This window comes from Castanea sativa, chromosome 9, assembly GCF_040712315.1.
Source record: "Castanea sativa cultivar Marrone di Chiusa Pesio chromosome 9, ASM4071231v1".
Classification (NCBI taxonomy): Eukaryota; Viridiplantae; Streptophyta; class Magnoliopsida; order Fagales; family Fagaceae; genus Castanea; species Castanea sativa.
Window position 1 is genome coordinate 13,824,360 of NC_134021.1, and position 16,155 is coordinate 13,840,514.

The 16,155-nt window shown below is 30.3% G+C and overlaps 1 protein-coding gene across 1 annotated transcript; it reads left to right on the forward strand.

Annotated features, from left to right (window-relative positions):
• The first annotated feature begins 441 nt into the window (after positions 1-441).
• LOC142608600 (laccase-4-like) lies at positions 442-5,728 on the forward strand. The gene is made up of 6 exons (XM_075780289.1): positions 442-616; positions 2,032-2,183; positions 2,946-3,190; positions 3,775-3,903; positions 4,015-4,944; positions 5,305-5,728. The coding sequence occupies exons 1-6, from the start codon at positions 527-529 to the stop codon at positions 5,433-5,435; spliced, it is 1,677 nt and encodes a 558-aa protein (XP_075636404.1). The 5' UTR covers positions 442-526; the 3' UTR covers positions 5,436-5,728.
• The last annotated feature ends 10,427 nt before the right edge of the window (positions 5,729-16,155 follow it).

Consider the following 16,155-nt stretch of genomic DNA (forward strand, 5'->3'; position numbering starts at 1 on the left):
AGCTTGGCATAAATGTATGTACTTACCAAAAAGTTAGTTCTGCCATCTTTTAACTTATTAATCAAAATTGGGTTATACGCTATATCTTTAGATTTAATGACTTACATTATTTCATTGTGGAATAAATATCTGGCGATTGAATAAGTTAGTTACCACATATTGTATCAAAGCAATGATTGTTAACCTGGTTTACAAGTGGAGTACAACTGAGGCGAGTATAAAGTAACATATGAAACCTAAGTTAATTTTATTATAATAAGGTTTTTAATTAATCAGGTGAGAATGGCACGAGAAACTTAACGCCTTTATGTAACATGCAAGTTATCGAGGGAAGCCTTCGTTTTCTATCTTGTTAATCAAGAATCCCGTAGTCCACCTAACCTAGGAAAAACGACATTGGAGCAAAGCTTCTGTATTTCACTATAAGAGTGCCTTGGCCAGTCTTTCATGACTGCAACAAGCTAAGAAAAACAGTAGTAAGGACAAGAACTAAAGTGAGATATTGAGAAAGATCAAAGAGCAAGAAATGAATTCGAATTGGGTTCGAGCTTTAGTTCTTGTGATGTGCATTTTTCCAGTTTTGGTCGAATGCAGGGTTCGCAACTACAAGTTTAATGTAAGTATACATTGATTGATCTTTCCTCATTCTTAATATAATTGCCATTGTATGGAGCTATGAACTTTGTGTTGGAGCTCAAGCCATGCTAGACCTAGGCTGCCCATGAATGTGTGGCTGGATATAAGTATATAGCTATTAACATATTGAGAATTTTCCTTCAATGATTGTTCATTTTTTCTTATTCTCTCACTCTTTTCTCCCATTAAAATTTTGCATTATGCAATTGTGTACTAAATATATATATTATAATTCACGTTCTTTCTTTTCTCCCATTAAAATTTTTGCATTATGAAATTAAGTACCAAATATTATATTGTATGAAGTATTTTGAGTGCAGTCACTCAAGCATTCATGCTAGCTACCTTTTAACTTTAAAGAATATGTTAAAGTTATTACTAATTTTAACTATAAATGATTTACAAATTAATGTGATATAATAGTTTCACTTCAATTACATAATTATTAAATATTGTTTAAATCATCTTTTATGTGATTAGTAATATACTAATTTGCAAGCTTTATGTAGTTAATTAATTTTTTTCATATCTATAACATCACTTTAACTTTGATTTCACATAATAAACCCGACACTAAATATTTTTATCATATGTTAAAGTTATTATTAATTTTAACTATAAATGATTTACAAATTAATGTGATATAATAGTTTCACTTCAATTACATAATTATTAAATGTTTAAATCATCTTTGACGTGGTTAGTAACATATTAATTTGCAAGGTTTATGTAATTAATTAATTTTATCATATTTGTAACATCACTCTCACTTTAATTTCACATCACAAACCTAACACTCAAAGTCAGAAATCATCACAAGAGACTCAGTTTTCCCACGAAGTCAAGTCATGTGATTTAAGCTTTTTCTCAACTTTCGATAATATATTGAATTTTTTTTTTGATAGTGACGGAAATATATTGATAAGACTAAGACTTGCCACGTTTTCAATTTTAGAGCTCCATAATAATTGCTTATAGAATTATACTTAGTATGATTAATTAAATCTTGTAATTTATATTTCTCAAGCAGTTTCATCTGTTTAAATCATTTTTTTCCTTCTAATAAAAATGATTTGCGAGGATATAAAATATCAACAATTAAATGAAATCAAAACCATAAACCAATCATATTTCATTTAATCCGAAAGCAAAAGTCTATCATCGGTTGAAGAATCATACCACCTAAAAAAGAAGAAGAAAATGAAGTACATAGATATTACACCCTCTAGTTGTTACGAGACCACTGTGCATTAATAGTAATCTCTTAACAAACTCATTAAGACAATTGAGTACTTTTCAATATTGCTTTCAAGTTTTATAGTCTAATTCATTCTCAAAAAAAAAAAAGTTTTATAGTCTAACATGTTGATTTTGATCTCTGGGTAACGTGTAAAGGTGGTGCTGAGAAATACTACCAGACTCTGTTCAACCAAGCCCATTGTCACCGTGAATGGGAAGTTTCCAGGACCCACACTTTATGCCAGGGAAGACGATACAGTGCTAGTGAAGGTCGTCAACCATGTCTCGTATAATGTCTCCATCCACTGGTAAAACTACCAAATCATCCACTTCAACACTATAAATTACTCAACCTTTTATGCCAATATATTCAACATGCATACATAAAACTAGCCACGATAGCGAAGCATGTGGAATGAGATATTTTTTTTCGTGGTCCTATTTTGTAAAAAAAACTTTGTTTTTATTTTATTTTATATATATAATTTTTATTTTGAAAATATAATTTATAAAAGGATAAAATAATTTAAAAATTTACAGAAAAGTAGTTCTATTTTTTAGACAATATTTTAATAGGAGTTAGAGTTGCATTTTTAACAGATTATCATGTAGTTTTATCTCTACTTAAACATAAGAGTATAAGAGTATTTTTAAACTAAAAAATAAAGAATCCAAATATGAGAAGCCCTTTAAATAATAGTATGGATATTTGAATAAGATAACTAGTCATGGAAGCTTATCCGCATCAAATATAATAAATCAATCAGTCTATACTCTATAGACAAACAAAAATTTCACCATTGTAAAGACAATAAAAATGACATCAGTGATGGACCGTATAAAATTTTTAAAAGGTGCTACATTCACAACAAATTATAAGTAATTAATTGTTATTAGTTCAAATTTGAATATAACACTAAAATTATTTTCTTGCTTCGACAATAACAACCAGTAACAACTTGTCACTTAAGATTTGTTGTAAAAATGTTGTAGATATATCATTTTTTCAAAAATTATATTACAATAATCACAATTAAGTGAATAACTTTGTTTTCTTAATGATTTGGTAGGCATGGAGTTAGGCAACTCCGAACAGGTTGGGCAGATGGGCCAGCGTACATAACTCAATGTCCAATCCAGACAGGGCAGAGCTATGTGTACAATTTCACCCTCACCGGCCAACGGGGAACACTCCTTTGGCATGCACATATTTTGTGGCTAAGGTCAACTATCCATGGTGCCTTAGTTATCTTGCCAAAGCGTGGTGTCCCTTACCCATTCCCTAAGCCAGACAACGAAGTCGTTGTCATATTAGGTGAGAATAACATTTTTTTTTTTTCTTTTGAAATTTCGTATAGGTTGGTCAGTCAATCTTCTTTCCTTTTTTTTTTTTTTTTTCCTTCAAATTATGTAATTAATGGAACGTTGAGCTTTCTATTCTTTGAGAAAGTATTTTGTGTACCAGTTTCATGGAGCGGATCGTTAACAAGGATGTGGGCTAATAGTGTAGGCCCAAGTGTTTGTGATAGTCTTGCTTCATAAAGTGGGTGCACAAGACAATTTTTGCTATTCTTAGGGGCAAAATTGAGCTAATCTGATATTTTAAAGATGAATATTGAGCCAAACCAATATTTAGAAACCAAAATTGAATTGACTTCGTTGATAGGGAAACAAAATTGTTTCATTTTTTAAATTCAAAAACAAAAATCCCAACTTTTTAAATTTGAAGAACCAAAACCAAATTAATACTATAATTTACCCCATACAAGTAAAATGCTATCCACATTCTCTCTCTGCTTGTAACACGTTCTGGTTAACTTGGATACAATTATTTTTACTATCCTACAGTAATTCAAATGCAAACTCCTAAGCAATTTTATTCTTTCATATGAGTTGCAGCTGAATGGTGGAAATCAGACACTGAAGCCGTGATCAACGAAGCTCTCCAGTCCGGACTAGCTCCAAATGTCTCGGATGCTCATACAATTAATGGCCATCCAGGGCAAGTCGCTAATTGTTCCTCAGAAGGTACTTTTTAATAAATATACCCAACAAATCACATAAAAACTTCTATTCTAAGTTATAAAGCAAACATTCATTGCACAGAGATGTTTGGTAACTTATCTCAATCGTGTGCAGGTGGGTTCACATTGCCAGTCCAAAGTGGTAACACCTACTTGCTACGCATAATCAATGCTGCGCTCAATGAAGAGCTATTCTTCAAAATAGCTGGGCATAAACTCACAGTAGTAGAAGTAGATGCTACCTATGTAAAACCAGTCAAGCTTGACACAATTCTGATTGCCCCTGGCCAAACCACCAATGTCCTAGTAACTGCTAATCAAAATTCTGGAAAATACTTAGTAGCTGCCTCACCATTCTTGGACACTCCAAATGTTTCTGTTGATAATGCAACAGCGACCGCCACATTGCACTATTCAGGCACACTAGCTAATTCCCCCACAACTCTTACTATTCCACCCCCAACAAATGCTACAGCAGTTGCAAACAAATTTATAACCTCTCTCCGAAGCCTTAATTCGAACAAATACCCCGCTAAGGTCCCATTGAAGGTTGATCATAAGCTTTTGTTCACTGTCGGACTAGGAATCAACCCTTGTGCTACTTGCAAAGCCGGTAATGGAAGCCGGGCAGTGGCTTCTGTTAACAATGTCACATTTGTTATGCCAACCACTGCTTTACTTCAAGCACATTTCTTCAACATTAGTGGTGTTTTCACTACTGATTTTCCTGGCCAACCACCACATGCTTTTAACTATACGGGTACTCCACCATCAGTTTTACAGACCAAAAATGGGACAAAGGCTTATAAGCTGTCTTACAATTCTTCAGTTGAACTTGTTTTGCAAGACACTGGAATCATTGCCCCTGAGAACCATCCAGTCCATCTACATGGGTTTAATTTCTTTGCTGTTGGTAGGGGACTCGGGAATTATAATCCAAAGACAGATCCCAAAAGTTTCAACCTTGTTGATCCTGTTGAGAGGAACACAATTGGTGTGCCATCTGGTGGATGGGTTGCAATCAGATTTCTAGCAGATAATCCAGGTAATGTTTATAGGTCCATCCACATTAACTCAGGACCCCAGCTTTTAAATTTGGCTCCTAAATATTTCTTCAATTTCATTCTCACTAGTCTCTACTTGGCTTCTTGATAATTTTTTTCCCAAATAAGTATAGGGATATATATAACATTTTTTATAACTGCTAACATAATCTGTTGTGCTTGGCGCATAATAAAGTTGTATGTTGCTCACAAGAAGCTATAAAACATTGATACAACCAATACCACAATTGCTGAAATGGTAATCTGTGATTGTAAAAACATTGTGAAAAGTTTTGATTGATTAGACTTAACTGTTTTTGAAGAAGGTTCCTTATTGACTTCTGACTATTGTGCAATTGTAGGAGTTTGGTTCATGCATTGTCATTTGGAAGTGCACACAACATGGGGACTTAAAATGGCATTTGTCGTGGACAATGGAAAAGGACCAAATGAGTCAATTCTACCTCCTCCAAGTGATCTTCCTAAATGCTGATCCACGGAGAATATATTTATAACCATATTTGTAGAGAAAGCATCACCTGAAAAAAGAGGGTGGAAGAGATAGAGGCAACTCGAAGAAAGACTTAAATAGTTATAATAAACAACTAAGACATAAGATTCAATTGTTTCTTGAGTGAATAAAAATGTTTGCTCAAGCTTTGTTTGAATAAATTTGTGCAAGCATTTTAGTTCTTGAAATACAAATGCGTTTTTCTTTTTTGCTAATGTAAGTGTATTTATTGGAATTTGCATGTCTAATTGTTATCTTATTATAAAGTTCCAATGGATCTTGCTTGTGCCTTCTTCTTTTTTTTTTAATTTATTTATTATTTAATCAAAGCCATTAACTGAAACAACACAAATTGAATCATTATAATTGATAGCAATAATAGTTTGGAATCGAGATCTTTCGTTTCATTTGTGCTAAGTGCTCAGGAGAATAGTTGTTAAAGTTGAAATCTCATTTCCGATCATACGATCTTAATAGTAAAATTCGCACTAACCTCTCTTTAAGTTTACTTGAATTACATTAATCTCCTCCTAGTTTTAGATTGTACACTAATAGCCCATATTTTCAAAATAAATTACACTCACCTCACCTACACCTTAACACCGTTATATATCTACTAACGGAAATTAAACAATTAATTAGAAAATAATTTTTTTAGAGGAAGTTAAATTCCAATTTTACCTTCCTTGAACTACACCTAAACAAAACTTTCGAACCCTACACGTGAAAGAAGCTTTCAAATCACCTTTACCAAGCAAGATGGCCTCAAGTCGAGACCATGATTGATGATATGACATCTATAATAAACTTACAGTGCGATCCATTGCTAGCTCCACATTTACGACTTCACCATAGTTACCTATGGAGTCAAAACTCTAGCAAGAATACCACTAATTAGAAAATTGACACATAAATCATCATTAGCTTCTAAAAGTCCTTATGATCAATAATTAACAAGTGCTTTGTTCAATAATTACTTACTCATGTGAAGCTCTTTACTTTACATATTCAATAATCATAGGGCAGAATTAATTTCACGTTAGAAAAGGAGAAAAAATAATGGGAACAGAAAGAAAGTTCGAGTGAGTGGAGGGTAAAATGGGAAACTTCACCATTTTTAAGTGAGTGTAAAATGAGAATTTCAATAAAAAAGTGATGGTGAAAGCATAGATGTATTTTATCATACTATTTTGAAAGTAAGGACGGTTAGCGTACAATCTTATACTAGGTGGGAAGTCAGTGTTACTTGAATAAATCTTAGGGAAGGGTAGTGCAATTTTCCTGACTTTAATATACTACAATCTTAATAATCGTTAAACGAACAATATCGCTTTAGGATCCATAATTATTAGAGTTCAAGAGGTCATTATTGCAAAAATCATAAACGCCTTGGAACTTCAAGCTTCTTGTAGTATGTTGTCTTATAGTTAACGCAGGAAGACAAGCACATTTTTCAAGCTCAGTGGCGATGCCTGGTTTGATGCAGCTGATTCACAGAATTCCACTTCTTTAGTTCTTTATTTTTTGGATAATTAATTTCACTTCTTTAGTTGTGATTGCCTGAAATGAAAATATTAATTTTTTTAAGGTCGAAATGAAAATATTGATATTCTTAAAGCTTGGGACAAAAGTCATTAATTTGTTGTGTGATAGTCTGTCTACAGAAGCAGTTGATATTGTTTGGCATCTTCATTTGGCTAATGAGGAAAATTTCTAAGTGTCATTGTGGAAAGAGACACAAAGATATGTATGGATGCCCTTAACAGTGCTAATGAGGATGGTTGCTGGCATGTCTATATCTAAAAATAAGTTATGCTTTAGAGCTAAGCAAGTTGTTTTCTGTCAGTACTTTTGAATGGGTTAAAAGAGAGGCAAATGGAGTAGCCCTACCCAATTAAAATCTAGCTAACTTAATTAATTCTCCCAATAGTTATGTCGGTTGTAAGTACTCTTTCCTCTTGGGTCCTCTCTTAGATGCTCAAAAGAAAGACAGTTTAATGAAAGTTTGGATTTATGCTCTAAGAAAATAGAATTAGGGTAGAATACTAGAATCTAAATCTAAATAATGGGATTGCTGAATACAAAAAAGTCTCTAATATAGATTTATCGACTCTACACCACATGAAGACAATGGGTAATACTATGTGTACCACTGACTTGATGAGGTTATCATCATAGGCACAACGCATTTGTTGAAGCGTCACTACTCGAACCGCTCAATTCTTACTAAATATTATGTGAAACGATACAAAAACTCTTACCACCAAACCACACCCCACAGTGGTGATAGGATCGATATCATAACCCTGCTATGATCTCAATGCATCCTACTATCTAATTCAAAAGATACCCATACTAATTAATCCTACGTAGCATGTTCACAAGCCACAAAATCAATAATCTTAAATTGAAATTATCTTAGGCAGTCAAAAGTGTATGGCACATTGACAACCCCACAGTGCCAAGTGCCCTCCTTTTAGCCGGGAGCCCCACATGCATGACCACACTTACCTGGAATTTGGTAGGGAATATATAGTATTACTATTTTCTTGGGAGCAGCAGCATATACTATATTCTATATATATGGCTTTGCAAGTTGCACTGCCACTAAGATGAGCTAATGCAGTAATGGACATCCCCAGTAGTCAGAAGATTATATTATTTTGCTCATAATAAAGAAGAAGAACAACAACATACAGAGAGAAACAAGCTTATTAACATGACCAAGTATAATCAATTGTCATTGTTTATGGAAATTAGGATAAGAATCTTTGTTTAATTTGTTTATGGAATCCTCTCTGCTTTGTTTAATATGTAGTCATTGTCATTTCCAACGAACACTAAGCTTAGAGTAAACCCTTTCAGAGGTCGGAGTGGGAGACATTAACTTTTTCAGATTAAGGAAAAAAAATATGTATGTATATTACTATTCTTCATGAATTCAAGGGTGGATCGAAAAGCAAGCAGGGCCAATGGGGCACCGCCCTCCAGAAATAAAAAAATTAGTAGGGTTTACCCTATTGGACATAGTGCTTATCCCCAATCCAAATGAATATTAACCATAACATTGCATTACTATATTTTTTTAATAATTCAAAAATTAGGTGCAGGGTTTGAATCCTAGTGTCTCGTGTATTTGAAACATCTTGGAATTACCCTTAAAAAATTCATTCCTTAACAATGTGGTGTGCGTAAAATGAGAAGGCTGCATACACTTCAGAGAATAATCAGATATTCGAAGAAATTTAGATACTCTTATTTGTCAAACAATTTTTTATTTTAAAAAAAATTATAAAATACCAAGTTACCATCTAATTAAGTTATAAAAATCTTGGCCTAAAATTACATTATTAATAATTAGAAATATTTATATAAAAAAGTAAAGAGATACCTATTTTTCTATATCATAGTAATTCTAACAAAAAAGAGTCTCAATAAAAAAAGCAAATAATAAACAACAACAATAAATTAATTACAAAAGTACCGAAGTTCAAACATTCATAATTAGTGGTTGGATCTTTTGCTCCACTACACATAAAAAGTATTCTCTCTTGTCACTTTTTTAGTTTCTTATTTCCTTAAGTTTTTATTTGACACGTGTGGGACTAAAATGTAAATTGCTGCACTTAAACTTCTATACAATTTGAAATAAGAAAATTTTGTACGATATTTTTGGCGTTTCCTTACAAATGATTAGAGCGCAGTCATAATACATAGATCTATGGCTAGCTTTTGTTAAATTAAATGAAAATCAATGTGAAATATGTTATAATATAAAAAAATGGAGAATGATTATCTTAAAAACTGACTTATAACTGGAGGAAACACTCAAACAAGTGGAAAGTTTTAGTGAGACATAATTTTAAATGATATTTACTTCTACAAAAGAATGATAGGTTCGACTCAACTCAAAATAATGGGTCAAAATGGGGTTTTATCCCTTTATGCAAATCAAGTTTTTAATTGAAACTCAATTTTTAAAAAATCGAATTTAAAACAAAGGCATATCATTAAATAGTTTCAAACATGGCATGTTTTGCTGGAAAGTTTCAGCGAAAGAGGTATATCCCTATTTTAGCCCAAAATAATGGGTTGTATTTAAAATTTTTAGTTTGTTTATGACTATTTTAGTTCATTTAAGGTGCCATTTGAATTGCAATTCTTCAATTAAGTATTTTCTAAATTCTCTTAATAATTAATTAATTATTAAAAAATGTTCTACATTTTATGAAACATATACTTTTTAAAAGTCTGTCCAATACTCCAATATTTATTCAATATCCATTCTTTCACATAAATCATCTCATCATGAAGTTTACGGTTTACCTATAAAACCCATTATCTCAAAGTACTAAATAAATATTCGTAGTAGTTACTCCAAGATTGAATTATTGCCCTCAACTTTGCATACATTATAGGAATTTTTATATAAACAACTTCTCAAACTCAAACTCCATCAAATGCATCCAAATTCTCTTAAACTAATTCATGCTTTAACCATAATTTGAATAACTTCGTGACAATTGTGATTGAAGTCTATCAATTGAATGGCAGGTCCTTCCCAGAGTTTTTCAATTAATAAGTTACTTTTTCCTCTCTTATTATACTGACCTAGAAATATATTGTGGATCACATGCATGTACACGTTAAAATGTGATTCAAAATACCTTATCGTGGCTGAAAGAGCTTATTAACAATGCATGTGCTAGTATTTTTTTACGTTTAGGCTAACATTGACAATGTTATGAAACACCCTCCCCAAATAAATCACCCTCAAAAATATCAATCATGTAAAATTTTTTAATGATAATTAGTATATTATATAGTAGTATTTATAAAGACATTGACCAATGTATTTTACTTTTTCATCTTTTTCAATGAAAATGGTAGGGTTTTTTTTTTTTTTTTTTTTTTTGGCTTTAAACAAGTAGGTAATGATGGATTTAAACCCTAATTGACATTGAATTTCAAAACTCTTGACCAAAAAATAATAATAACTTTGAGTATTTGGGAAGATGGTAAAAAGGGGAAACCATTACATTTTAAATTTAGAAAGGGATATGATTGAAACAGATGTTGCAGAAGTTTTCAAATAATTTAAATTTTAGTTTAAATGGGTAGTTGTGAGTGTTTAAGAGATTGAAAATCTCTAATTGTCAAATTTGAGAGAACTGATTAGTAATGGTAGTTGTGGCAACTAGTTCAAATTCAAATTATAACATGATTTTACAATGAATATCCTTAAATTTTAAAAAGATTAAGTTTTTTATTTGTAAAATAAGGATATTAATGAGAAAATAGAAGTTCACTATAGCTTCAGCTTCACTTGAGGATTACCTATGGATAATAGAATGTATACCTGTGGATTGTTCTTTGTTTAAGAGAGAGAGAACTTGAACACCAAATTGATTCACAGAAGGGACAAAAAAAGATGTATTTAATAATTTGGAACAGCAAGTGGAGCATATGAGTTAGTGGAAAAGGGTTCTGGTTGTTAGTTGTGATTGTATTTTCCTATTAGTAAAGAAATAAAGAGAACATTTTTGCTCATATTTTTATGAAGATAAAGCAGAAGCTACCTATATATGTAGGCTACAGCCTACAAATAGAACCAACTACTGTTATATGGATTGAAATCCGGTGTTGAGATTAAAAATTCAAAAAAGAAACTTTCAATCTCAACCATTGAATAAAAAAAAGTTTAAAAAATTAAAAAGTGAAAGTTAAAAAATGAAAATGATAAAAATTAATGTAAGAGGGAGTGTTGTAATTGCATCTAGTGCAATACTACTGAATCCAAATCCCTATTACATTTAAATATTTAAATACAATTTTTTACTGAAAAAAAAATGAAGCCACAGAAGTAATGGTGGTAATGGTTTACCTATACTTTATTCATTAGTCAATTGCATGATGATAAAAAAGAATGAAAAAAAATAATACACCAACTTAGGAAGCCATTTTTGTAATGTATCAAGTAATTTCTTGATACCTTAATGTTGTTTGTGAATAGTATAATATTGATGTCCACAGTGTTGTCTACCTAACCAATAATTCTTTAATCTAGCATTTTGTTTATGAGTAATGACAACCTTTACATACCTTTTGAGTCATTAGCCCCAAGTACCATGAAAAATCTCCTTTTCTGTTAAAGTAATCAACAGATCCCACTTTTGCTCCCCCATTTCATTTGGACCCTAAGATCCCTATGTGTGTGTGTGTGTGTATAAGTGTGTAACCTAGCTTTAGCAAAGCCATTTTGCATTTCTTTATAATTAATTAATGTGACTAGGAACATTATTAAATACAAAAAGGGTGGTTACTCTGATTAGTCCAACAAAAGGTTTCATTAAGATTGATAAATTTAGGTTTTATTTTATTCAAAATGTTAGAAGTCTCTTATTATCAAATAAAAGAACTGAGATTTAATTTCAATTATAAAAAAAATATATGAATTTAATGATAAAGAATAATTATCATATAAAGAATGTTATAGTTTTAAATTTTATCTTATCTATCTAAAATAATTTTAAAAAAAATGCAAAATTATTACGTTTGAGCTATTATTTGTCCTTAGCAAATTAAAATGACTATTAATTTGGAAATTTTATATGAATCATAATGAACTAAATGTGGAGAAAAATTCAACATATTTTTTCTTAGCGATGAAATTATGTGACTTAAAAGACAGATTCAAAAGCCTCGCGATTTAATTGGTTGGCATTTCTTATATTCCCATCGAGACATTTAGGGTGTATTTGGTTTGAGCAAAAAATGGAGTATTTTGTATTCATTTTCAGTTTTTTGTGGGACTCACCACTAAAAATCTTGTTTGGCTTTGTATTTATATTCAATTTTTATTTTTAATATAAAAAATAGGATTTGAATACAAAAACTAAATATAACTTTTTGGTGTTTACATTTTCTTAAAAATGAATAAAGTGGCATTTTCGTAAAAAAATCAAATTTTTAAATCCTACTATCACTGACTTGTCACATCAAAAAACACTTTTTCTTTTTATTTGTTGGTGGTTGGCATAAAAAGAATTAAAGGGGAAGAAGAAGCAAAAAATGATACCAAAATAAAAGAATAGATGGAAACAATACAAGATTTAAGTATAAAAAATAAGTTTGACTTATCTCCAGTACTTTTTTTAGAAAAAGTCTAGGACTACATAATTTTTCACATTTTTTTGCCACAACTGAGATGTGGCAGAATGTAATTAGTAAAGAAAAAATAGTGAGTTCATGTGTAAGTGATAGTTTTTTTTTTTCTTCTTGAGAAAATGTGTAAATGATAGTTAATTACTCATAATCTGCCATATCAAAATTATAATAAAAAAAATTATGAAATAATTTATAATCTTAAAACTTTTTTTTTTACCGAAAATCTCTTTCTGTTTCAAATACACAACAGCAACCAAACAGCCTTAGGGTCTAAAACGGGACGAAGTATTACTATTACTATTACTATTGATGTTAACCCATCAATGGGTTATCAACGAGTGTAGTGGACCATTAAAGACCGAATTAATTAGAGCATGTTGTACCCGTACAACTGAAGCCGGTAGCACTGCAACACATTAATGCATTTTGACAGGGAATTTTGACTCTGAGCATCCGTCCCAACATCATGATTAATTGATTATATGCCACAAGGTAAATAGTAAAAGCATATATAATTATCAATATGATGGGCTGTGCGTGTGATTAAGAAATAGTAAAAATAGTGGATTTCAGTTAGTTCAACTGGTAAAGTTTCTGATGGTTGTATAAGAGATCTGAGGTTTAATTCTCGCTTATACCAAAAATTGATTAATGTCTTAGTTTGATGATAAAAAACTATCATCAGGAGCGGAAGCCATAGGTTTGAAACTCTCTCTCAAAAAAAAAAAAAAGTAAAAATAGTGTTAGTGAATATAAATAAAAGTGATTTTATTCTTACTATTAGAATGTTATAATTGTGTAGTTAAATAGTTAAATTTATTTAAGTTTTAATAGTTTAAATTTTTTGAAAAATCGTTAATTTAATATGGTATTAAAGTAGGAGGTTCTGAGTTTGATCATTGTCTCCTCTGCTTTATTTCTTATTTAAAATATCACATGTTGAGTCTTATCTATTAAAATAGAGTTTAAGCGCACACGTGAATGGGAGTGCTAGAGTTATGTAGTTAAATGATTAAATTTATTATCTTCATATAGTTTAAATTTTTTGAAGAATCAATAATTTAACATATAAGACTATTTTTAGTTGATTAAGATTTAGGTTAAAATGCAAATTGTATTCTCTAAGTTTGATTAAAATTTATTTTAGTTTTCTAACTTTATTTCATTTAATTGAGTTTTCAAAGTTTAAAATTTTATTCAGTTCAAGCATTTCGTCTAATTTTATGCGAGATTTCTTTTTTCATTAGTTAATTGCATACTTAATGAAATTTTTTTAAGAGAAATAATATGTCTACAATATTTTCACAATATTTTTACAGCAAATCTTGTTACTGGTTGTTATTATTAAGGCAAAAAAGTAATCTTAATTTTATGTTCAAATTTGAACCAATAACAACTAATCACCTATGATTTATTGTAAAAATATTGTGAAAATATTATGGACGTAGCACCTCTCAATTTTTAACGAAATTAAAAGAAAAAAATTGAATAAAATAAATTTAAAATTTAAAGGACTCAATTAAATGAAAATAAAATTAAAATGCCAACATAAATCATTCCCTAATATTTGTCAAAGCTATGGGATTCATCATTGTAACTTATAAAGTGGATGACGGCTTGAATAAAAAAGATGAAAAGAATTAGTCCTACAACTTATGTAATTTAAATGTTGCTTTCCAATTGGTTAAGATTTTCAACTTGCAATTGTTTATTTTGGGAGAGAGAAGGAATAAAATAGCTGCTTTGGATATCCTCACTTTTTAACTTTTAATGGACACCCACAATAATTAAGTATGATATAGTCCCATTAGCTTTAGCTTAGATCTTGCTTTGTAGACTGTAATTCAGTTATTAAAAATAATATGTTTAACATAACTGTCTGAACTCATTTGGATCAATAATTTAAACTTCTTTCCTATCTTTTAAATCTTTTGCTTTTCCCTCTCTCAATAATGTGTTCTAATTATTTTTGCTACCTTTTTTACTCAACTTTTTGAGCAACCGAATGAACTAACAAAGCCCCCCTATATTCTCTCTTAGAATTTCACATCAAATTTTATATTATTAGTGAGTATTAGGTATTTGTAAAGTGATGATTATTATAATAACAATAATCTTGTTTTGTATTTAAATTTTTAAAAAAACTACCGCCTATTTAATAGAGTATTGAATTCAAAAAAAAATATTGAATAATATGAATCTTCTTGGATAGGTTGAAAAGAATGGATAATGTTATGCTACGATTGAAGAAGAATAATTTAAAGAAGATTCAAGTTAGTTCAACGGGTAAAATCTATGTCTCTCTCTCTTGCTATAATTTTAAATTCTCATTCTAAAAAAAAAAATTAAAAGACAAAAAGATCATCCACAATAAAAACGGATTTTTGTTTCCCTCCTAATTAGCTTAGATCTTGCTTTTGAATAACTTGGTAAAATTCAATTAATCAATTTTAAATTGTATGGATAGAATTTGCAATTATCAAGAGCAAACTTTATAAATTAAAACTTTCCCCCTAAAAAAATGAATAATTTAAAAGACAAAAAAAAAAAAAGATCATCCATAATGAAGAGAGATTTTTTCCCCTGGTAAGTATCTATTCTAGTTTTTGAATAACGTGGTAAAATTCAATTAATTAATTTGAAATTGTATGGATAAAATTTTAAAATCTTCATGATAAACTTTAGAGAATTTTGAATCAAAGAATCAACAATAATTTTGGTTTGCCATTAGGACATAATGCAGTTAAACGTCAACACCATTGGCCAAGGTAGGTCTACTTAATTAAATTTAGATTGTAGTTGCCACAGATAGAATTTTAAATGCTTCATTAATTAGATTTACCAAAACAAACTATAATGAATCTTAACCTAAATTATAGAATTAATGCAAAATTCTAGTACTAATTCTTTCAAAAAAAAAAAATACTAGTACTAATAATAATTAAAAATTCTGAGGTGATGTTAGTGACATGCATTTTGACATAACAAAGATAAACGTCAACAATCCGTGTCTCCAGCTTAAATAATTAATTTATTTTATTATTCAGTTTATTTTTGTTATTATTAAAGGACCTTACTGTACTTTTTGGTACTATTTATATGTCTCACTATATTATTTTAACTAATTTTTACTTTTATCTATAATACTCTTAACAAAAAAAATTTAGATTTAGCAAAATAAGCCAGGCTAAACACCCTCAACAACACGGCTCTTTTTTCATTTTTTCATTAAATTACCAAAATGCCCCGAATGCACGTTAGCCAATCAGACCTTGTCCTTCTCAAAAAGTCCCACAATTTTGATTGAGACTTTGGGAGTGATTGGTCTCTCTCTCTTTCTCTCTCTATCTCTATCTCTCTCTTCTTGTTAAGCCGCAACGCGCCCACAAGTACCATATCAACCAATCACAACTCAACAGCTTTGACCTATCTCTGTCTCTCACTTATTTTAGTCTCTTTATTCATCCCTGTTCCATAGATCCTTGTCTTGCAAACTAGTACAAAAACGCTGACATATTTGGATTCGTTTCATTCA

What these genes read in the sequence shown, in the direction of transcription:
- LOC142608600 (XM_075780289.1), top strand. Translation starts at nt 527, where the DNA reads ATGAATTCGAATTGGGTTCGAGCTTTAGTTCTTGTGATGTGCATTTTT. An exon ending in TATAATGTCTCCATCCACTG is followed by an intron (nt 2,184 to 2,945) that starts GTAAAACTACCA and finishes ATGATTTGGTAG; the next exon opens with GCATGGAGTTAGGCAACTCC. An exon ending in CGCTAATTGTTCCTCAGAAG is followed by an intron (nt 3,904 to 4,014) that starts GTACTTTTTAAT and finishes AATCGTGTGCAG; the next exon opens with GTGGGTTCACATTGCCAGTC.